We start from the raw sequence: 25,710 nt of genomic DNA on the forward strand, positions 1-25,710 counted from the left end.
GGACCGCAATAATTATATCCCGGTAGATGTTTTTCTCCGCTGTATTTAGCCCATGGAGCACCTGGAAACTTTGACATCAAATTAGCAATATCACCACCCCGCTTATTAGGTAAAAACGAAAATTTCTTTCTACCGCATACAGAACATTTTCCACCATACGCTATTTTTTATTTTTTGTTGTAACCGTAGCTAAATCAGTAGTTGGAGTTTTAACTCTACAACGTAAGCAATATAAATTCATGACATAATATATATATATATATATATATATATATATATATATATATATATATATATATATGGATATAATTGATTTCTCAGCGACAAGAAAACGAGAGCCAGTTAAACACCACCCTGCGTTACCAAATTCCATCAGAATGATTATCATAGGACCATCTGGATCGGGTAAGACGCAGTTATTACTTAATCTGATAATGAGATGGTTGAAATGGGATAAATTGTATTTAGTTGCACCATCCGCTGATGATCAACGATGTTATGATGTACTTAAAGATTTCAATGAAAACGCGCGATTACTGGATGAAGGTAATGATGTTATAGAGTTTATAACCGATATTGATGAAGCACCATCCGTAGATTCCATAGACGGATTTATTAATAACTTAGTTGTAATACGACGATGTGATGCTAGATAAACAATCAAATCCAGCCAGAATATTTTCCCGAGGTAGACATAAAAATACAGACGTGATCTATGTTACACAACGATACACACAAATTCCGAAGGTGATTAGAGACAATTGCAACATTTTAGTTGTGTTTAATGGCGTAGACACACACACACTTAGAAATATTCATCAAACTTGGTGTGGTGGTGACATGGATATAATTAAATTCAAAAATTTCTTCTCACGAGCCCAAGCTACTCCGCATGGATTTATAACAATAAATTTACATGATCCAAGAACAAGATATCGTGTGGGTCTTGATAAAATATTTGGGTAAATTTAATTAAAAAGATATCATTCATATAATGAACAACTGTGCGTGGCTGCGTCAAGGAACCACTAACAAATGTGATAAAAAATGCCGTGGAGAATATTGCAAAAAACGTAATTATCTTATAAAGAAAAATCCTCATGCTGGTCCACGAAGTTGTGTTGGTTGTAACAACGGCGTTAGAGGATTATATCAGATTTGCAAAAATTGCGGTGGAGATCGATACAGAAGTTTGATGATATATTATAAACACAGAAAGAACATAAATCCAAAAATAGAAAAACCACCATCAGAACTTGAATATTACATGAAACATAGAACAAATTCCCATGATTCAGATGAAGATTCCCATGATTCAGATGAAGATTCCGAAGATTCCCATGATTCAGATGAAAAGAAAAATATTCATCAAACTTGATATGGTGGTAAAAATTTCTTTTACAACATGAATAGCAGCAGAGAGGGGGCGTCTACAATTCTGTTTGGGACAAACAATAATCGTAGACGTGGTATTACCTCTATGAAGGGTCACTATTTTTTTTTGGTCCAAACACAAGGGTGACCACTCCCTTAAGTGGTCTGATCGCCCTCTCTGCTGCTCCGACATTTTCATCTGCATGTTTTCCTCTAATGGAAATCATTTTTTGAAAATGCTATACAAGCAACATCTTGATAATGCAGGCATTTTGCATGAAAATATGGGCAGTTGAAGCAATCAGTTACTCCTGTCAAATCAGACTGGTTCCCTGATGGACTACACTAAACATAATATGAAACTTCAAACTGGATCAAAAACGGACAAGCCAGTATCCGGCTTTGATTGTAACATTCACAATTTTATAACCTTTGCCATTATTCTGCATGTCCCTAATTAAAGCACCATTTTACTAAGACTCGTGGTCATATTATAAGGGTTGGCACGTCTCGATTCACTATCAATATGTTATTTATCTATGACGTTTTACTACATGATAGTGGTCATGAAAAACATGTCCAAAAACAGTTGCTATTGTGATTACAAGTTATGATGGATTAATGAACGTAAAGGCACATCTTCCCCTAAAAGAAAAGAAAAAAACATTCAGCATTTTTTGGTTCTCTGTACATCATGATGTGGCCATAAAGTTCATAATGAAGATAACCTTAAAGACAGCTGTAAAATTTGAACAAACATGGAAAGTAACCATGTGTCACTATCATACTGAACATTTGAGGAAAACTGCAGAAACAAAATGTAAAAACACTGAACAGTGACCGTGTCCCCGGAGATACAATACCGAGTGATACAGAGGTTATTAAACTTGGATGCACAAGTTAACCATTGTTCATCAATGTACCTCAATTTTATTACATAAAACATGAAAGAAAGAAAAAACTTACTGCTGACCTTGACCTTACAAATAAGATTTCAAGCTTACAGTACAACATATCTGTTAGTGACAAGATCAAAGTATTCCACGTTTCATCCATTTTCTTGAACAGTTATTAAGATGAAAAGCTGATTGGCAAATGTGACTAACCTAAAATATTGGCCTAAACCATTAACATCCCACCCCTGATGTGGTACAGGACACCTTTTCGCAATGATATAGAGCAATACAAATTTCATCTCATCTTGTTTGGCTCTAAAATTAAACAAAGGAAAATGTATTAAAATCATTTAAGCTACACCACCATTACATTGACCTTCAAGACCCTCGTGCCATACAAAACTTACCTGCTAATGATGACGTGTATTCAAAGTTGCCTCAGAGAGCTTTAGTTGTACACTGAAAATGATATTAAGATGAAAAACAAATTACTGGCCAATGACCTTGACCCTGAAGACAGCACCCATAATGCTCTTCCTCAAATGCCTTCTATGATGATGAACAAGTTTTCTCCCTTAAATGCTTTGAAGTTATTGAGCAGACAGTGTGATGGAAAACAGACTGTCATTAAGAAATCTAGATAATAACATTCCCAATGTGACAAACCATCAAGTGATGACACATTTTAAGATTTAAGTTCCAGAAGAAAAAAATCTATAATAGTCGTGACCTCAACTTTGATAGTAGGTCCTCCAATTTAGTATGCAACATATTTCGATGCAGAAGTATGCCATAGTACTCTAGTTTTTAAATTTTAAATAAAATAATTAAAATTTGAAACAATGTCTGATGGTCCTTGCCCAGCGAGGTCTATAATGGTTAGCACCCCTGATCATGGGGTTAAAAAATGAACTTTTAGACTGACAGCAGTCAAAAGTGATCCCAGAGGTCATTATGACATTTTCAAAGTTGTTACATCATTCCAACAAATCATTTTTTTTTAAATTAACAAACCGACCCAACATTAGACAATACTTCAACTTCATAATATTAATTATCACTTTATTTTGCAATATTTTATTTTAGCTTTTATTAAAAACTAGACAGATGATACACAAGTAATATATACTTGTACTATATAATAATAATAATGAGGACTTTGTATAGCGCCTAATCTTTAGAAGCTCAAAGATCCTTACAACATTAGACAACATCTTGAACAAAAAAAACATATAATGATGATTACAAAAAACAAACACCATGAAATTAGAAAACATAAAATCAAGCTGAAAATATTTAAGGTAGGAAACATTATTAGGTCTTTAAGTTTGTTCTTGCAGTCGAAATAGGCGAGTATTAAAAGCACTCTTGAATGGGATCACTGTGTCTTTTGTGTCTAAGTTCAGTGGGCAATTCATTCCACATTGCTGGGCCCTGGTATGCAAAAGAACATTGTCCATATGACTTCGTTTTCCTAGCAAGAATAATGAATATACAATTGTCAGAAGAGGAGCACAAGTATCTTGCTGGTGTGTACACATGGGCGAGTTCAGATAGGTATGTTGGACTGGAGTTCGTCAATGAAACGTAGCACAGAAAACAAATTTTGTGTTCGATTCTGGATTAAATGGACAGCCAGTGAAGGGTACAGACCAGCAAGGAGGTGTGCTCTGATCGTGGTACTCTAAGTATGATCAAAGCAGCTGTGTTTTGAACTTTCTGAAGTTTCTGGAGTAGATATTGAGATGAACCAGATATAATTGAGTTACAATAGTCCCGTCTTGAAAGTACTAATGAACACACAAGTGTTTTAGTGGCATCACCTGAAAGATATTTGCGAATTGAGCTGATGCGTCTCAGCTCAAGATGTGCAGCCTTGCATATGTTCATGACATGTTGATGCAATGTGAGAGTACTGTCCAGAGACACACCTAGGTTTCGTACTGATTGTGTGAATTTAATGTTGGTGTTGCTGATATTTATTGTTTGAGGTACAGGAGGTGAATGAGAAAGTTTTTGTGATGTGGTCGGATTGACCTCAGTTTTATCATCATTCATCTGCAGCTTGTTATATGTCATCCATGATTTCACATCAGAAATACACCTCTCTACACCTCAGATGGTTGCATCAACTTCAGTTGGGTGGCTAGATTTGTATATTTGGGTGTCAGCGTACAATTGGTGACACACTGGATGATGATCTATGAACTTGAGAGAGGCCGAGTGTATAGAATGAAAAGAACAGGTTAAATAACAGAGCCCTGTGAAACACCACAACATATATCAACTGGGCTGGAGTGTTTTCCATGCAGACACAATTTGTGTCCTGTTGACCAGACAGGTCTTGAACCACAGTAAGGCTGTATCATGAATGCCAAATACAAGCCGGAGATGGTGAATACATCATGGTCTATTGTGTCAAATGCTGCAGACAAATCAAGGAGGGTGAGGACTCTTTCCGCTATCCAAAGCAGAGAGAATGTCATTAACTACTTTTAGAAGAGTAGTTTCAGTACTGAGGCAAGGGCGATATGCAGATTGTACATTGCTAAAAAGACTTTGAATTTAGATGAGATACAAGTTGGGATAGAACAACTTTTTTTCGAAGATTTCTTTTAGATGAATGGGAAATTTGAAACTGGGCAGTAGTTCTTTAAATCAGTAAGGTTGAGTGTTGGTTTCTTCAGCAGAGGCTTTACAATGGCAGTTTTGAAAAATGATGGGAATTCTCCAGATGAGAGAGAGGTATTAAAAACATCAGTGAAGGCAATACTGGATCTAAGCAATCAAACAGCAGTGATGTTGGAATTGGATAAAGTTCACACGTCCTTGGTGCAATCTTCATCACGATGCTGCTGAAATTCTGTATGGTGACGAGTCAGTTGAAATATTGTGTTGTCAAGCTTATCCCTAATACCATGTCATGGAAGAAATTTGCAAAACAGGTCAGGAAAGGTTCACTGGAGAGAAGGTAGTTGGAAGTAGTGTACATTTGTTTCTTCACATTAGCTTGTTAGTAATCTCGACAGTTCCGCTAAAATTGTCACAGTTCATTGATACTATTAGGGTTTAAGTTAACGCAAGTGCATTTCAATGTTCACACAATAATGTCATTTTGCAGCACATATTACAATCAGACTTTAAAAAACCAAATCTGCCATATTTCTTTCATGGCAAAAAGTTTTCAATTATATGCAACTATATAAAAAATATTAACATACATTCACTCGTTTCCTGCCACCACTACACTCAACACAACCTGTTGATAATGATTTGCTAGTCTTGTATTTGCACCCTTGGCAAAGATTCCTTTCGTTTTAAATGTAGCACAATTCAGTGATTTAGTGGGATCAATCTTTCTTTTCCATTCTTAACAGGTTTTCTCTCCCCCTTGTATTGTCTACATGCAGTTCATCTATTCCGACACAGGGTGGCATCTACTTTTTCTCGTGTAAATCTTTCTTAAAACACTGCATCACATTCCACCCCCACCCCCCGATACCTTCAGGGCAAATTTTGATGTTCTGTACCGAGTTGCTGGTTTCTATATTTATTCTCTCCAATTTGAAATTAATATCATTCATGACATTCAATGATAACTAAACTTGTGGGCCATTAAAACGACTCTGTAAAGACACGACCTTACAGGTATCTGGCAACAATATCGTCACTTCAAATGGGGCAGAGTATTTTTTATGGCATTTCTCCCATGATCATGTATTTCAAGAGCAAGTGAAGGCTCAAATAAACAATCTAGAGCAGGATTACATTAGTTAAAGCCAACTTTCCAATCAGCTCTCTCAAGATCACTTATTCTGGCCTCAGAAATATACAATCTATGATCTTCAATGATCAGGTGTTTCATAGTACTTTACCATATTGGTTCTTTAGACTGTTCACATTCGGAGTTCCGCTAAATGATTTCTCAAGGTAGATGGATTAGAGGACATGAGATCAACTACAAGATTTACATCTAATTGTCCATCTAGTTTTCACAATAATTATGAATTTCCATGTTGTAGTCCCTACAACTTGTCATTAACAGAACTGGCAGACATAGACAAGGGGCAAAACTACACAACTATTGTGATAGGGCACGAGATAATGACATTCTACTGATATACAAGTCAACAAGAAACACAATGAAAGTATGTCATATTTATTTTTTTCCAATATATTTGATACCTGATCAATTGATGATGAAAATGGAAAAGTATACATATACCACCCATGGGCATTCGTCATATTACAATGTACATTGTTTTCATTAAGCAAATAGATGTAAAATACGAAGTAACTAAAACGAACGAAATGATCATAATTATTACATATACCATGGACAAGAGAAAATATCTGAATAGAAAATTAGAGGATGTAAAATCTTGCAATTTGTACTACTTTAATACAAGCCTGCATCATAGAAATAATAATCCTGACATGTCAAGTTTGTACATACTATCAGTCTCGCAAAGAAATGTGTGGAAATTAAAATAGCAGCACCCACAGATACATTCAACAGGGAATGTAAAATAAAATATAGAAAGTCGTATAAATCAATCACAACACTTACTTTATGTATATATTCACTTACAAATATTAGTGCAAACTGCACAGACCAAGATGTTCCATCACATAATGCAGCAGATCAGAGTCTATGCAATTTCTTTGTTGTAATCCAGTGAACTAAGTCATGCCAACTATTACAATTTGCCACAAGTCTTAGGAAAATGGCCTTAAAAATATGATCTTATGGAATGAAAGCAAAAACTATGCAAATAACATTGCTGCAGTAAAATCTATCTTTGATACGGACCCAGGTTTCTCGTCAGATTTAGCAAAGTTAATCAGAGAACCTGGCTAACTTTAGTGTAGTCCCTGGACCTGATTAAGGCACAAGTTTAAAGCCTTCGAGTCAGGATTGCCCTTGAAGTCAGAAGGGACCTCTCAAAATATCCACTTTTTAAAAAAAAAAAGCCTCGTCTGTTACCACTTACCAAACAGGGATTCTATAGCTTTCGATAGCTTATCTACTGTACGCTTTAATATGCACACATTTTTCATGCAAAACATCTTCATGATCAAACTTGCTGATAGGAATTTTAAAAAATGGCATCCAACAAGAAATACATGTTGAAGATGAAAGTAAAAATATGCCTCATTAAGTTATAGTTGTTGTAGGGTTTAATGCCATTTTTCAGCACGATACCTGCTATACCTGGTGGCCAATATTAATGGTGGAGAAAGAACCTGGAAAGAACCACTGACCCATGAGAAGCTACTGGCAAGCTTTCTCACATACCCACATTGGCCGAATCAGAGACTCGAACCCACGCAGACAGAGATGAGATGGCAGTGATCCATAATGGAGAGTGCTTTACACCACTCAGCCCCCCTGCCTCATTAAGAACGTTAATAATCAGTAAAGAAGAACAAAAAGTAATATTCAGATTTTTATGAGTAAAAGCTGGGACAACAGTTACATTTACCGGATATACCATGTCGATTCAAGTACATTTTGAGCGGGATGGAATTGCTGGCGTGTGAAATCAAACAAAATTTCCAAAAATTACATCAAGTTGAGTGATGGCAACAATCCACTAAGCTGCTTACGGTTTGGAACACAAGTCTGTGCACTGTACTACAGTCAAGGTCTACGTGAATTTTAGAAACCTTCTAGTTGAACACAATATTTAGTATTGCTGCATCAGTTTCGAATAATGAACATTTTTTAAATACATGTACTCCAACTTCACAATGACAGTACAAGATATTTTGTTGCACATTACTGACAACTGGTCAAAACTTAAGGGATAATGATCAACTGCGTTATTGAGGTGGTCTTGTTAGAGTTGGCATGTATGGATGAAACACTGACACCAAGCTGCTAGCACATTATTTGACAGCTGATGTGGGACGATGACATTTACAGCTGATGTGGGACGATGATGTTTACAGCTGATGTGGGACGACGTTTACAGCTGGACTCTACTTAAAAAGCAAGAAATGATGAGAACACCAAAAGCTTGCCTAACAAGCTTTGTTTCAACACAGCAAGATTTTTTTGTTTGTGAAAATAAAGTTACTGATCACTGCAATAAAACCCAAGCTATCTGAACACTTCATTGCATATTTTTGTTTGTAACCTTATAGAGAAGTGCCTGTGAAAAAACAACTACCATCAATTCTTGCAAGATCTCATCTTAATTGAATGTAAACTTGCGACAATCATCAAATGTTCGTAACTGGACATTTTCATTTAAAAAAAACATTTTTAAATAAACAAGGGATACAAAATTTGTGCACATTTTGATACTTTTACATTTGGTATTGACATATCCACAGAAAAATAGTTTTTTCAGCACCTACATCATGCAGAATACTATGCTATATAAATGTCCTTTTCTTTTTGAAATAAAATACACCTGACGACAAGACTGCACACAACATTCCCATAACAAGAAGGTACCAGCCTGTATGTCGAGCCCATCATAAAACCACTGCTGAAAAACATGAACCAAAACCAAAACCGCTAATAATGCTGCTGATGCAGGAAAAGTGACATGTATTTCACTTCCCACTGCAAAGAAAGCAAAAGATGGGCTTCCAAATTTCAATATCACATGACATTTTGCATTCACTGATGATTTATAATTAGTAGGTATTTGTTGGAGGAAGATTTATCTGAGAAATACTGCACAGCACAATCTTTTTCTCACATCACAATGTTTAAAATGTTTGAATTGTACATTTAATTATCACCGTGAAATGGAACTCCAGACTAATACAAACTTAAATATTAAAAATTAAAGTTATCTTGATTAGGGCTGTCAACGGGTACTCGGGTACCCGACCATATTGAAAAACCCGGGTATTGAAACGTAAACGCGGGTACCCGTAAAAAAAAAAATCGGCACACTCGCCAATCACTTCAAACAGGTGTGACAGCTATGGCTTTAATTAGAAACCAGATCCCTGCTTAATATAAATAAACAATACATCAGAGAGTCTGTTTGGATTAATAAAATTCATTGGCATTGTGCAACAGGACAAACCGTTATCCCCGAGGCATTATATACCAAGGTTAAAACATAGCATTGTTCTACAGGTAATAAACCTCTTTGTTGACGATAACTATTGATTGTGGGTGCTAAATGATCGGTACATTGTGTGCTCTTTTAATGAAATCCAGATGGATACCTTTGATTTCTGAACACACATGTCGAAGAAATCCCACAATTTATATTATGAACAATTATCACCTAGACACCTTGAAATCTTCGTACACACACACACACACACAAAGACGGTTTTAACGCATTACTCTTGACATGTGGTAAAGCTGCTTTACATGCATGCGTGGGTAATTCAAATCTGCGGTCAAAAGCCGATGAATAAACGTGGTCTGTTCTAACAAGGACTTGTACTTAAAAAAAGGTGAGTGTTCTAAAGGATTTAACGCGGCTGATCACAGTGATCATTAAAAGTTGGATTATACCTACCATCTGTGTACAAAGGTCATTCTAAATAAATTTATTAATTAATAGCGTGCGGTCAGATCATTCGCAGCTACATCGGTGCGGATGCATCAGACCGAGTAGTGCATTACACGGTTAGCCTCTATCGCCATATAAAATATTAAAGAAATGGGGATAACAATTAGTTGGTCTACGGTTGTACATGTCATTCATGTGCTAACGGGTACCTGTTAAATTTCGCAACGGGTACCCGGGTTGGTTTTTCGTGATTTTTGACAGCCCTAATCTTGATAGTACCAATGGACAAAGAATTTACCCAGTAACAAAGCCATGCAGATGAGTATAGATGAATCTAGGGTAATTCGTATTAATTCAAAACCTAGGTAGATATTAGTCATGGTTACAGACTTGTTTTTTTCTTCTTCTCAATATAAAACTCTAAATATGTGCAAAATAAGAATGATGCAAATTGCAATTCCGATGGGAAAGTTTTTACCAGCAAATGTTCATTACTTATCTCATTACATGTAAATAACTGTTTTTAAAACACATGCAAAACTGTATTTAGACAGGGTTTACTTTAGGTACAATAACAACAGTAAAAGACACACACAGAGATTTAATTTCAGAACAATAGAGACAATATTGGACCTGTAACCTCTACACTCCATACCATGACTGAAAATATTCAACATCATAAAATGTTTGTTATAATGTTGTGGTACATTGCAGAATGCAAATACACCATGGCTTATGACATCTGTACAGTGTACTGTATCATTTACAGACTAGAAGATATGAGCTAGATGATGTGAACCCAGGTCTAAAAGAATCATACTTAATGCCATCAATTACAAAAACAACAAACGATAACAATTAGAATGCAATAAGCCTGGCATAATCCCATTTACACTTTCAAACTGATGAGCTTTAAAAAGTCCAACAGAGCAGTTTGTATCTTTAAAAGATATAAATTTCTTTGTGAAGTTATTTACTTCATTTGAAAGACAATAGTGTTTGGAAAATAATATTCCAAGTGGAAACAATGTATTCTCTATTCCTTACTTCAGCAACATGTAAAACTGAACTGAAAAACAATGAAAACTATGAGCTATGAAAACGTGAAAATGAGACTACCTATAAAATCAAATATGTAAAAATATTTAATCGCTTTCGGGTTCTTCCTTTATCTTTTTCTTTTTCTTCTTTTTCTTCTTCTCAGAGCTAACATCTGGGGTACCTGAAAATATAGATTTTCAAAAATTATTAATATCATTCACGACTTCTTTATGAAAACAGAAGCAACACAAACAGCACCCTTTCCTTACCATGACCTAAACTTCCAACTAGGAGAATGGACTAGTGTACAAAAAGGTGTGGACTTTGAAGAAGTTTCATTAAAACACATGTAGGAGTTGAAAAGTGACAGCCTGGATAAGGGGACACCTCATCAACTCGCATTTTTATCTTCCCTGTAAACTCGGCCTCAACACATGGAGTATCAATGTAAATACACGAGACACTGTCAATATATAAAGTGGTAAGAAATTTAATTACAATATCTTCATTGGTTCAAAACTGTAGCTGTACATGGATGGTAGCCATCGATTTACATTTTCCACCATCTTGACATTGGCCTTGAAGATCGCACATTTACTGGTCATTATCTTGGCTGGTCATGTTTTCATCAAAATATTTAAAGTAATTCAAATAGTACACCAGTGTACACAAAGATACAAGCCTAAGTGTATTCTCCTTTGCTGTGACAATCACCTTGAGACAGGCTGTGTGACTAATATGCAAATCACTGTCTATACATGATATAAAACTGGCTCAAATGCCATGAAATTATCATCCATTTTTGTTCAAAAGTTACACTCCAGACAAGGATACAAGCCACAGGTTTCATTAAAATATCTCTACTGGTTCAAAAGTTAAAGGCTGACAAGGTGTAAAGCAAAGTAACACATTTGTCCTAACTTTGAGGTAGGAGGCATAACTAAAGTAAAGTGACACCATCAAACTAGAAGAAATAAACATGATCTTAAATTATATACAAAATAGGCAGTTAAAAATAGCATTTGCAGGGGAAAAAAACAGGTTAAAATTTAATGTTTCTGGAAAACTCAATGAGAATATTCTATCTGAAACACTTAGCGATATATGAGCAAGGTGAATCAAGTATGATGAAATCTGAGGAAATTAAAATATTTCAGTTTTCTGCTATGCTAATTATCCATGTGTATCAAAATCTTCCATTGCATTCTACCTAAAAAATGCAACAAAATTCAATCTAACAGTTTAATATATCTTATATAACCTCTTCAAAATTCAGAATATTGACGATATCGAACTCTTTAGTTTTAAACCTTTAAACATCACAAGTTCTTGACCGATAGTGATGGAGTTTTCACTTTTGTCTATGACATGGTGTCGTCCTTATTTCTGTCTACTTTGAACTTTTTTGTCTCTTAAAGGTCAAGGTTACAAGGCAAATTTAACTCTATTAATTTGTATCCTCATCCAGAATACAACTTTCTTTAAAACACTGAGGATATTTTAATCAAAACTAACCTAATTATATCATTCAAAGGATGAATAATTATTTAAAGGCGAGTTACCTATTCAATCTAAACATTATCTCACATTTATAAGATGAATTTAGACAATAAATCCATATTATATAGAAATGATGCGTCTTAATATACTGAAAGGTCTAACTCCATGTTACACAAAAGCGATGTGTATTTTTATATTTAAAGACCTCACTCCATGTTACACAGAATGATGGGTATTTTTGTATTTAAAGACCTCACTCCATGTTAAACAGAATGATGGGTATTTTTATATTTAAAGACCTCACTCCATGTTACACCAAATGATGGGTATTTTTATATTTAAAGACCTCACTCCATGTTAAACAGAATGGTGGGTATTTTTATATTTAAAGGCCTCCATAGCTGCCACCTTCCAGGCTCACAATTAGTGAAAATAGGGATAAAAAGTCGTAAATTTGGACATGAATTCGTGAAAAATACCATGACAATAACTCCATCCACTCTGACCACTCCGACCATCAATACTACACTGTATCAAGTTCGCAAAATAAAAATAAAACACTACATATATATGCAGAAATATTTATTTATCAAGACATGATACTGTGGCAGACTTGAACTTCCTCAACTGTGTGATCGTAAATTTGTTTTCTAAACAGTTCCGACTTCTTGCCTGCTGGTTGATCTTGGGGACTAAAATTGCTGACAAATTTTCTGCAGCTACGGAGGCCCTAAAGTCTGTCTTATTTTTCCTCACTAAAGAAAATACTCTTTCGCTGTCACTGTTGCTGTGGGAAATGCACAAGAGCTGCAGCATTTTTGGTTCTTCCACAGGAAAATTTGGAAGCGATTTTCGAGTCCGGGCACATTTGTCAGAACAAATGTTTAGCATGGTCTCCAGCGGATAAAGGTAGCTTGTGTTCGACAAGATAACTCACAAATAATGCTTCAGCATTGGTAGCCTGAAGGTCTTCCGCCAATGGTTTATAATATTCCAGAGCTGAAATCTGCGAATTCTTAATTTTCCCAACTTCTACGTGTTTTTTGCAACCGACAATCTTCCTCACATCATCTCTGCGATGGCACACTGAGTGCAAAAAGCATGAATGAATATCAATGTTTAATGGCAGAATGCACGGCCAATTTTTGATACATTCCAAATTAAACTTCACTTTTTGAGTAATACATTTCTTTTTCCTTGTTGGTGAAGACATTTTCAACATCTTACATGGGATACTGAACGGTGACTCAAATCAGTGTTTTGACGCATGCGCAGAGCAAATTTCCGGTTAGGCCCCAGTTTTCTCTCAAAAGCATTTGTAAAACTACTCTTATACATATAGATTAAAATAGGCTAAAATGCTTGCTACCAGGCCAACTGTACTATTCGGCTGTAGATCTACTAATGTCGTGACCAGCAGTACCGGAACATTTCGGCAACTGCGAATATCACGACTAGCGCTTAATGGGAAATCGGTTATTTTATTAAAGATTTAAAATAATTCAGGATTGGAAAATTTTTGAATTTTTGGCTTACGGCGTGAATCCATGAATCGCTGAAAAAGTCATGAAATTCACACCAAATTCGTGAGGGTTGGCAGCTATGGGCCTCACTCCATGTTACACAGAATGATGGGTATTTTTATATTTAAAGGCCTCACTCCATGTTACACAGAATGATGGGTATATATATATATATATATATATATATATATATATATATATATATATATATATATAAAGGTCTCACTCCATGTTACACAGAATGATGGGTATTTATATAAAAAAAAGCTTCACTCCATGTTGTACAAAATAATCTGCATCTGGCAAATGTAGACTGTTGTAGTGTTGCCCTAATGGTATATTTCATCAAAAGGTCATGATGGCACAGATATTGCAGATTAAAATAAGTATCTCACTTTGGGATGGCATTACTATCAATAATGATGGTACTATGACATTAAAAAATACTGGCCATGATATGCATCATCAACAATGTTTTTTTTTTTCTTCTTTTCTTTGAAATAGCCATCCCTGTAGAGATCTGTTCAAATTTTCAACATCTTGCATAGTGGGCAGCCCATACTGACATAATGATGCTAGAGTCGAACTGTTTTATGATTACTATATTTACTCAGTTTTTTCCTTTCTTGAATAAATACAGGCACAATCTAATGGTTGCATTTGTCAAACTCCATTGACCACCATTTCAGTTTTCTGAATGGTGATAGTACCACTGGAATGGTGAAGGCAGATGAAATATGGGTGGAAATTCTTTAAAGATGTGAATATGTGAAGTCACACACAGCCCATTGTGAACAGACATTAATTTCATTCAGGAAATTATACTGGTACTTGAGATGAATTCATTATTCCCCAGCTGCCATCATTCCTCAACCAAATGAGATAGTGGTCCACAATATTAACAATGTACACACAAGTCATTTTCTGCAACTCTTGAAAATAAAATCCACGATTCAAAAACTTTGCACATTCTTGTTTTCTATACAATTTTATATGGATTTATTAAACAATTGTGAGCAAGAATGTTTCAAATTTTTAGCAGGGTTTTTACAATTACACATCCTTGATAAAATGACTTTAATAACTGTTCAACTTTCAACACCTTGGAACATGCTGTTATAATAAAAAATAATTAACTGTTGCAGTACCTATGGAGTCTTGTGTTACATCAAGTGATGCATTGTCATTGGCATGTTTATTCTTTTTCTTCTTTTTCTTTTTCACTTCTCCTTGTGTATCTGAAAAAGCAGTTATCAAAGTCTTGTTATTTGTAACGTACACACGATTTCAAGTAACTGACTTGACAGCAAGTAATCTGTTTCCGCTTTTCATGACTATACCGAGATTTCTTTTTGTTATAACGACTGATGCCATGTGATGTTTATCTAGTAAGACTTGATCGAATCAATGTTTGCAAAATAGCACAAGACAGATGTCTGGATGGCACAGATGTACCAAGAATGTACAAATGAAGAAAACCAATTTTAAGATACATTGGAAAAGTACCATGAAAAATAGGCCAAAATTTTTATGAAATGGGTAGAAGGGTCAAGGTGGTTCTCCTTCATAGAAAAGCATGTACCAAAATTAGGTATGAGTCCACAAGTCCTTGAGAAAAAAACACTGATTAGAAATAACACTGATGATACAAGAGCAAATATTTAAGTCGATGGAGGGATCACAATTTCAGTGGAAATCAATTTGGAATTATTTCTTTAATATTAATTTTTATACCCTATTTGGTTTCAATTAATTTTTCAAATGTACTAGAGTGGAAATGAAATCCATGATGTACCGAGGACCCTGATCTTTATGCTCCTACCTCAAATATTGCATGAATTAAAAAATCTCCCTTTGTTCTCACAATAAGCAACTAATTGCTGTTGAATGCAGCTGAAGTGTGAACTAAAAGCAAAAATTTCATGGTCTAACACTAGTTTGAATCTTACTTTCTTTAGACTGAGTATCTTCGGATGTATGCCTAAGAGGTGGTAGGTTTATTTGATGAAGACAACAGTAGTAGTAATGATGTAACATAAAAATAGTAAAGTCAAAAGAGGATAAAATCTTCAAAGTTTAAAAAAAAATCTGGAATGAAATTGGCAAGTTTAAAGTTCAACACCCATGAGTGTAAACTGTATGGAAAACTGTCCTTGTGAGGTTGTAAAGCACTTAAGACATTAAAGCATCCAGTGTGGTGGTGGTTGTTGTTGTGGGGTTTAACGCCATTCTTCAGCACACGATAGGCTATGCATGGCGGCCAGTATTAATGGTGGAGGAAGAACCCGGGAAGAACCACCGACCCACGAAAAGCTACTGGCAAACTTTCTCACATACCCACACTGGCCAAATCCTAGACTCGAACCCACGCAGACAGAGGTTAGATGGCAGTGATCCGTAATAGAGAGTGCTTTAGACCACTCGGCCACCATCCAGTGTGGTAGGCCAGATGCTCAACTCACTGAAAACAATTTCCAGGAATTCAAGGTAAAAACTTTTTTCTATTGAACTGCTGGGTGTTAAAAATTATATTACTTAGAGACAAGCTTTTCAAATTAGCTGCTACAGTAGTGATGTTGGACTTCAAAATGGCACCAGTTTCATTTAGGACCAAGCAGACATCACAAATCATTTGGTGAAAACGCTGCCCAAAAAAATTTCAGACTGAAATTTAAGGTCTAATTTTAGGGCCTTATCACCCATGCTACAAGACTTCTGTCAGTGGAATGACTTGCCTCAAGACAAGCACTTTAATGTTGAAAGTTAAAATAGTTAACTGCACAAAACAAATATTTATATGCATGTAATTAAACTAATTTTCTGGAGTTCTCATGCATTGTGGCTCTCAAAGTGCGCAATGTCATACCAGTTTTGCACAATTCATGCACTCATGTGAACTAGCATCATCTATAGAACATGTTCCATGAAAGTAATCAAACAAGATTAATCAAAATTCGATCAGCAATTCTATAAGTCAAAAATAAGTTTTCCACCTACTTGCAGAAGAACACACCCCTGCTACAGAAACTAGAGTGGACTAGAGCATGCCCTAACAAGCATTCCTGGCATGTATGGCCTAGCTGTTATAGAAATCAATTTCACCAAACATGCAAGCACATTTTCAAAACACCCCTTGAATATAGGGAAGTTGGTTACTATTGATCACTGCATTAATTAGCAAGTTTTTTATATGAAGCAAAGTAACATGTCTAGCAAAAAATCTCATCAGTTTCTCAGGCGAAGCACATTACAGGTACAAAGCTGAATTCACAACCTATACAATTACAGACAGATGTGTTGGCTATTTAAACAGTTTGCTGCATGGACATTTCTGTCCAATTTGAGTGGGTCATCATTTTGTTACCATTAGCACAATAATGTTTTCTTGGGGAGACTCACCTTCATCATCTACCTCCTCCTCATCTACTGTACGTTCTAATTTTATCTTCTTTTTGGTGATGACCTCAGGTTCCACATCAACTTCTTCAAGTTTTCTTTTCTTAGGAACACTGGGGAGTGTGGAATCTGCACTGGTGTCATATGTTTTTACCAGACTGAAATGAGGCATATGGAGTTGACAGACCAAATTATGAGCTTTATATGTGCAAACAAAACGATTATTACTGTGTACAAGAATTTTACCTAGTTTTATGCTAAATAATAGGGGAAAAAATCAACACAAATGTGTTAATGTCTGCATGATTTTTAACAAGGTTCAAACACCTTAAATCACTATCTGACAAATGCTAATTAACTGAAACCAAAACAAGGCCATCTCAGTAAGGCTGTTGATTTTTTCCCATAAGTGTGACCAGTTTTTAGTAATGTGTTAACAAAATATCATGTCCTGCTATTTGTAAAACTCAAACAAATGTATTTAAAAAAGTTGTTTTCGAAACAGATGTATTGATGGTAAACATTATATTCAACTGACAAGCTTGTAAAGTACCCAGGCTTTTACCTGTCGTATAGTTGCACCAACTTAAATTTCAAACCCACAGCAGTTAAATGGCTTGTTGCCATCATTAAATGAGATAAACTCTTCAAATTTTTTTCAATTTCACATGACAATCATTATCTCATATCATGAGACACACTCGAATCGACATGTCCAATAAAGTAATTGCATCCCTTCTTGCTTTTATTGACACGAACGTGAACATTCCTTTTTATTCTACTGTACTAATAATTAACACTATTAAGAGGTTTTTTCCCCATTTCATCTTCAACATATATCACTTTCTGAATGCCATCTTTTAAAAAACTTATGCCGCCCACAATTTATCTCGGCATGACTAAAAATATGTTCAGTTCAAATCGCCCGAGGTACTACTGAAATGTCTGTCTAGTTCCATAACTCCAATAAATCCAATATGAAGCCCAGATCTACATCAAACATGGATAAGCCAATTATCTGGATTTTATTGCAACAATCGTATTTCCATAGTTTTTGCTTTCATTCAATCCAGTCTGTATTTTATGGATCATTTTCATAAGACTTGGGGCAAAATCATAAGGGTTGGCAGGTCTGTGTACATTCTGAAAAGGATTTACAATTTGTCTTGGCTTGTTGGTTTCAATTTTATTTTCTTTTTTTCTCAACAAAGTAGACAAAGAAGATAAATAACAGTATAATCCCAAACTCTCATCTTCATTTCAAATATCATTGATGTCCCTATATTCTCAAAGCATGTGCGCTCTAAAATCTAGCTCAATCTGCTGTCAAACTTAAAGGACATTCCTAACTGAAATGTAGTATGCTAACTGCAGAACCAAAGTTATGGAGATTGTGATTGTTTTGAACTATATTCTAATTAAGGCTAACCCAGTCTTTAGCAGAAATATGCAAATATACTATTTCATTTGAATGGGTAGTTCCTGCATTATTGACATCCATGTGCAGGTTTGCTTACATGGTTAACAATTTTCATAAATGCCGATAGACACTAAACAAAACTAAGCCATTTACACATTTAAATTTTCTGCCTTATGAAGGAATACAGGTTCAAATCCTACCATATGATCCACTAATATGTCTTTGAACATGGCACTTTAATCCAAAAATGCCTTTGTACTTAACTCATTCGGCCCCTGAGGTTTTTGTAGTTTTTGCCTGAAATGTGCGTAGGAAAGACATTTGGGGGGCTATTTCTGAATACATCGGTTTTCAACAGATTTTCGATGAGAATAATGCCTAGTTGTGTTAGAAACATCATTTTCCATTGGTTATTTTGCTTTGCGCATGAGCAGAAGGGTAAAAGTTTTATTTTTGTTGCTGAATGGACCCATCATTTTCGTATGGCAACCGCAATTTATTCCAAATGCCCACCTTATCTTAGTTCTTGCAAAGGTTCACCTGTCTGTATGCAGCTAAGACCAGTATGCCTTAGATCTGAGGCCAAAAGGTCTAAAATCTGGACCCAAAATCGCATTCCAATCTCAAGCAAATTTTGGGAGAAAAAAACCGGGTCCAAAAAATGAGGTTTCTCTCTCTGTATTTTGTAGTGCAACTAGAACTTCCAGATTATTTTATATCATTTTAGAGCTACATCTGTCTGCTTTTTTTTAATACCACCCACGTTGGTGTATCTTAAATGACCTTGATGCTGCATAGCTTGGAAGTAGGGTACAGCCTCATCACGCCTACAGACTGGATCGGGGCCCGAATTGGTTTATAACATACTGTGTTGCTATGTCTTTAGACTCCAAAATGAAATCATAGAATTTAAAGAATAAGGATCATGGCAAGTTCAACACAACTCGAACCAAGCTACTGCCTAACCAAAAATCTGGTACAGAAAGTTCAACAGGAGGGTCGTTAGGAACCAACTCGTGATCACTAAGCAAATAACAGGTGGATACAAGACTTCAACTGTTGCACCAAGAGTCACGGGTGAAACAAACTTTCTTTTAATTGTACGGACAACTAGGATGAGATTCAGCTCTTGAAATGGTTTGCACAGTTAAAAAAATATGCCTGTACCAATGATTAACTTTGAACTGACATCTGTGCCTAAAAATTTACAAATTTTTTCCACAAGTTACTGAACATCCTAGTTTCACTGACAACCATTACCCATGATAACATCTGGTTACTCGTCATTATGACCCAATGACTGAATTATTATTGACCCTGCTGTTTTTATAAACCATTTCAAGACAGTGTGTGTGTGTGTGTCTGTCTGTCTATATATATATATATATATATATATATATATATATATATACACACTGTAGTTTGCAAATGCATAACTGGAATCTTTTTTAAAACTCTTGATGAAAAAATATGACATAATTACCTCTTATTTTCATATTTCTCCCATTTTGCCTTGGCCTTTCCTGAACCACTTATTCTTCTGGACTGAAATTAAAATAGTCTTGTCATCACTTGGGACTCTAATGTAATGAATATTATTTAACAAATTCTTCAAGTGACACATTCAACCTTTATCTCTTTCATTAGTTCTTAGAATCAACTATACATTCAAGACAATGAGCCTGAAAATGATCATTACAAATAATTACCATAAATGAAGTAGCCTTTGTAAAAAGGAATACCTACTTGAACATTTAAAATGAAAACCACCAATGAAATATGCTGTGTTTTAAATAATTCCAGATTAATAAATTAACATTCACACAAGTTGTTAAAAGATACAACACTGTCTCTGTTCATGTGCCTTGTAGTTATACCGTGGCCAAGTTTGCGCAAAGGACTAAATTTTGGCAACACTGTGCTCTCATTGTCTGCCATATCATTTGTCAACATTATGATTCTGACCACTACATTTGTAATCTAATCACAGAATAGTGTCAATGCCTGTAATCAATAAATACAGTATCAATGTCTGTAATCAATAAATACAGTATCAATGTCTGTAATCACCAAATACAATATCAAAGCAGGAAAACACCAAATAATGTATCAATGTCCGTAATCAATAAATACAGTATCAATGCCTGAAATCACCAAATACAATATCAAAGCAGGAAATCACCAAATAATGCATCAATGTCTGTAATCAATAAATACAGTATCAGTGCCTGAACTAACCCAATACAGTAACAATACCTAAAATCACCAATACAGAACCAATCCCTGTATATCACCAAAAAAAGTATCAATGCCAGTCATCAATAAATACAACAATCAATGCCAAAAATTAAGGTGCATAGTTTCATCGCTGGAAATAAATACACAGAGTACAGCATCCATGTCCGTTAGTTTAAATTTTACTCATCCTCTTGATATTAAATATATGCCAAGAATTTTTCAAGTAACCATTAAATATTTTCAAGCGGAAATTCTGTACGACTATGCTTATTGTAAACAAATTGAAAGAATTTATATTTCAGGATGGCAACAGTGGTAGAAATAATAATATTTCTCCTAGTACTCTTAATGGTTCAAGTCCTCTGAGCAAAACCAGATGCAAGCGACACAATACCATTTTCCCTGTCAGTCAATTTCTTCTTCACGAAACGACACCGTCTATGCTCTATTGTGATCAATTTCGTATTCAAGATGGTACAACTTTATGACAAGCTTAATGATCATACTTTCATTGCCAGTTAATCTGTACTCTCATAGTCTGCCATATCTTGGTCATCATTTTAACTCAGACCACTACTTTATTTCATCTAATCATCAAATACAGAGAAGGAAGAATGCAGGATGAATCATGTTACTTCAATACAATAAAATTTTCTAAGAAACAAACATAAATGTGATATATAAAAACTGATTTGATTTAGCACAAATCCTATGAATGCAAACAAGAAAGTGGAAGCAATTGTTGCATTTATAACTCAAAAGTGCCAATTCTGATTTTCAAGATTTTGCCATCTGAGCCAATGTCATGAGAGTACATAGTTAAGATGCAATACATAAACCCCACTTCTAATGCTGTTAGGACCAATACATAAACCCTGGATATTTTGTGCATTTCAAGTCTTCATGGATGTGATGGTATATGCATATTACATCTGTACTCTCATAGTCTGCCATATCTTGGTCATCAGTTAACTCAGACCACTACTTTATTTCATCTAATCATCGAATACAGAGTAGGAAGAATGCAGGATGAATCATGTTACTTCAATACAATAAAATATTCCAAGAAACCAACATAAATGTGATATATATAAAACGATTTGATTTAGCACAAATCCTATGACTGCAAACAAGAAAGTGGAAGCAATTGTTGCATTTATAACTCAAAGTGCGATTCCTGATTTTCTGGATTCAGCCATCCGAGCCAATGTCTTGAGAATACATTGTTAGGTTGCAATACATAAACCCCACTTCTAATGCTGTTAGGACCAATACATAAACCCTACTTCTAATGTTAGGACCAATACATAAACTCCACTTCTAATGCTAGTATGACCAATACATAAACCCCGCTTCTAATGATGTAATGACCTAGCTTGACGGTACATTGTTAGGATACAACACAAAAACCCAACTTCTATTTCCGTTATGATCATGCCGCATGAAGCACAATGAGAACTTCATTTAAATTTTTTTTAAAAACGGGTCTCTCAGAAGTGATTTGCTAAGCATATGCTAAAAACAAAATGCATCTTGTATCCAAGTTAACATTTTCAATAAAATGAAATGAAATTTAAACCCTGGATATTTTGTGCATTTCAAATTTGAATGGACATCATGGTATATGCATATTAAATTTTTCCCCACAAATAAAATTATTGCAAAGGACTTGATCATGTTCATCACACAGAGTACATGGGTAGACTGGTACATTCTTTTATAACTATTTGCCCAAAAGGTTTCTTTCTCTGCCCCCTCCTTCCAGTTTTCACTATCATTCATTGCATCCTGAATACTTCTATTATTTTCAATCAAAGCATTCAAAAATATGAAAGCAAGGTCATAGCAATAGAATTCTTGGACCTCTGTAGCCGACTGCTTGTCATAATTGTATTTTGTTTTCAAAAACTTAATGTCTAACAGACACAATTATGCAGTCTGCATGAATAATCCACATACATTTGTTACAACTTTTTTTTACTGGGTATACCTTGTGTCCAACTGTGACCAGTCAAGACAAGAACAGTGACGCAAAATGGACATGTAGTCAGAAAGATATGTTGTCATAAAGTGCAATAATCTATTTATAGTGTCAAACAAGCAATATAGGCCTTGATATACTGCCCTCAAAAGTGTTCACTATTTTCTATATCTTTGGCTGTTTTGGTCATTTGATATCAACATTACTACAACATAAATGGAAATAAAATACATTTCCCTATCAAGGTATGCAAAGTTATTCACTAGTAGTAACCAGGACCAAGTTTCAATATAAAGAATGCACACAAAACAATGCCATTTCCCTCATCAACCACTTTCTTCACTGGGGGCACCTGCTTTATTCCAAATCCAGGAATTTCATGTTCAAGATTGTAGGTTATTAATGCCATCATGACTCAAGATTAATCTGTACTCTCATAGTCTGCCATATCTTGGTCATCATTTTAACTCAGACCACTACTTTATTTCATCTAATCATCGAGTACAGTATAGGAAGGAAGCAAACAATGTATACTTATTTTTTCCAATAAGTGAAGTACAATGTCTTATCTTGAGAACAAAAATGGCCCAAGTATAAAGGCCAAATTACAAATTTTCTTCATGTCTAGTTGTTACATATTGACCAGTATATAAAAGTCAATGCCTGAACTGACCTAATATAGTAACAATACCTGAAATCACCAAATATAGAATCAATGGCTGTAATCACCAAAAACAGAATCAATGCCTGTAATCACCAAATACAGTATCAATGCCAGTCATCAATAAATACAGGAATTAATACCAAAATTAAGGTGCATAATTTCATCACTGAAAATAATATACACAGTACAGTACCCATCTTCGTTAGTTTAAATTTTACTCTTCCTATTGATATTAAATATACACCAAGAATTTTTCAAGTAATCATTAAATATTTTCAAGAATAAATTCTGTACCACCATGCTTATTGTAAACAAATTGAAAGAATTTACATTTCAGGATGTCAATAGTGGTAGAAATAATAACATTTCTCCTAGTACTCTTAATGGTTCAAGTCCTCTGAGCAAAACCAGATGCAAGCGACACAATACCATTTTCCCTGTCAGTCAATTTCTTCTTCACGAAACGACACCGTCTATGCTCTATTGTGATCAATTTCATATTCAAGATGGTACAACTTTATGACAAGCTTAATGATCATACTTTCATTGCCAGTTAATCTGTACTCTCATAGTCTGCCATATCTTGGTCATCATTTTAACTCAGACCACTACTTTATTTCATCTAATCATCAAATACAGAGAAGGAAGAATGCAGGATGAATCATGTTACTTCAATACAATAAAATTTTCTAAGAAACAAACATAAATGTGATATATAAAAACTGATTTGATTTAGCACAAATCCTATGAATGCAAACAAGAAAGTGGAAGCAATTGTTGCATTTATAACTCAAAAGTGCCAATTCTGATTTTCAGGATTTTGCCGTCTGAGCCAATGTCATGAGAGTACATAGTTAGGATGCAATCCATAAACCCCACTTCTAATGCTGTTAGGACCAATACATAAACCCAACTGCTAATGCTCTTAGTACCAATGCAAAAACCCAACTTCTAATTCCATTATGATCAAGTTTCCTATAGCACAATGAAGAACTTCAAACGTCATTTGAATTATTTATTTTTTGTCTCTTGGAAGCGATTTGGTTAAGCATATGCTAACAAAAAAATGCAGCTTGTATTTAAGTTAACATTTTCAATGAAATGAAATTTAAACCCTGGATATTTTGTGCATTTCAAGTTTGAATGGATATGATGGTATATGCATATTAAATCTGTACTCTCATAGTCTGCCATATCTTTGTCATCAGTTAACTCAGACCACTACTTTATTTTAGCTAATCATCGAATACAGAGTAGGAAGAATGCAGGATGAATCATATTACTTCAATAAAATTTTCTAAGAAACTAACACAAATGTGATATATATAAACTGATTTGATTTAGCACAAATCCTATGACTGCAAACAAGAAAGTGGAAGCAATTGTTGCATTTATAACTCAAAGTGCCATTTCTGATTTTCTGAATTTTGCCATTTGAGCCAATGTCTTGAGAGTACATAGTTAGGATGCAATACATAAACCCCATTTCTAATGGTGTTAGGACCAATACATAAACTCCACTTCTAATGGTGTTAGGACCAATACATAAACTCCACTTCTAATGGTGTTAGGACCAACACATAAACCCTACTTCTAATGTTGCTAGGACCAACACATAAACACCAATACATAAACCCCACTTTTAATGCTGTTAGGACCAATACATAAACACCACTTCTAATGCTGTTATGAACAATATATAAACACCAATTCGTAAACCCAACTTCTAATGCTGTTAGGACCAATACATAAACCATTTTAAACTGAATGACAGCAAACACATGAAGACAAGGTCAACTGTGTTCTTGTGGATGAATCAGATCTTGGAAACCTTTAATTACGCGTATTTTTGTTCTGGGACGCAGAAAATCACCCATGCAGGAGTCCTCTGTTCACACTTTTTTTTTAGCAAACAGGAAAGTTTCTTCGCACAATAAATATGTTCTAATAAAAAATGAAACAATAATTTAAGTTTCTTGCTGACTTTATTTGATCAAAGGTTGATAGCTTGCTTTCATGAAGGTGCATGCATTATTGAAGGTGCCGCTAAAGGTGCTCTTTATAGGACCAAACCAATATCCTTTTCATATTGTTGTGCCAACATCAAATAATTGTAGAACACTGAAACATATTTTTTTATTTGCTTGCTATATATCAGTGCTTCAAAGGTAATCAGTTTTCTTT

The 25,710-nt window shown here is 34.9% G+C and overlaps 1 protein-coding gene and 1 long non-coding RNA gene across 3 annotated transcripts in view; one reads left to right on the forward strand and one right to left on the reverse strand.

Annotated features, from left to right (window-relative positions):
- Positions 1–25,710, forward strand: part of LOC149789907 (uncharacterized) — a 2,017,354-nt gene that overhangs the window by 1,891,226 nt on the left and 100,418 nt on the right. The gene's annotated exons all lie outside the window — the stretch shown is intronic.
- Positions 6,414–25,710, reverse strand: part of LOC149789924 (nucleolar protein 58-like) — a 53,407-nt gene continuing 34,110 nt past the window's right edge. Inside the window, exons 12-15 of the mRNA XM_089971989.1 lie at positions 20,127–20,188; positions 17,227–17,381; positions 14,976–15,065; positions 6,414–10,985 (exon numbers count right to left, since the gene is read on the reverse strand). Of these exons, the coding sequence (XP_089828115.1) occupies positions 10,909–10,985; positions 14,976–15,065; positions 17,227–17,381; positions 20,127–20,188 (384 nt within the window). The 3' untranslated portion in view covers positions 6,414–10,908. The remainder of the gene's footprint in view (positions 10,986–14,975; positions 15,066–17,226; positions 17,382–20,126; positions 20,189–25,710) is intronic.

Source organism: Sinohyriopsis cumingii, chromosome 10, assembly GCF_028554795.1.
Source record: "Sinohyriopsis cumingii isolate HCF-2022 chromosome 10, ASM2855479v2, whole genome shotgun sequence".
Lineage (NCBI taxonomy): Eukaryota > Metazoa > Mollusca > Bivalvia > Unionida > Unionidae > Sinohyriopsis > Sinohyriopsis cumingii.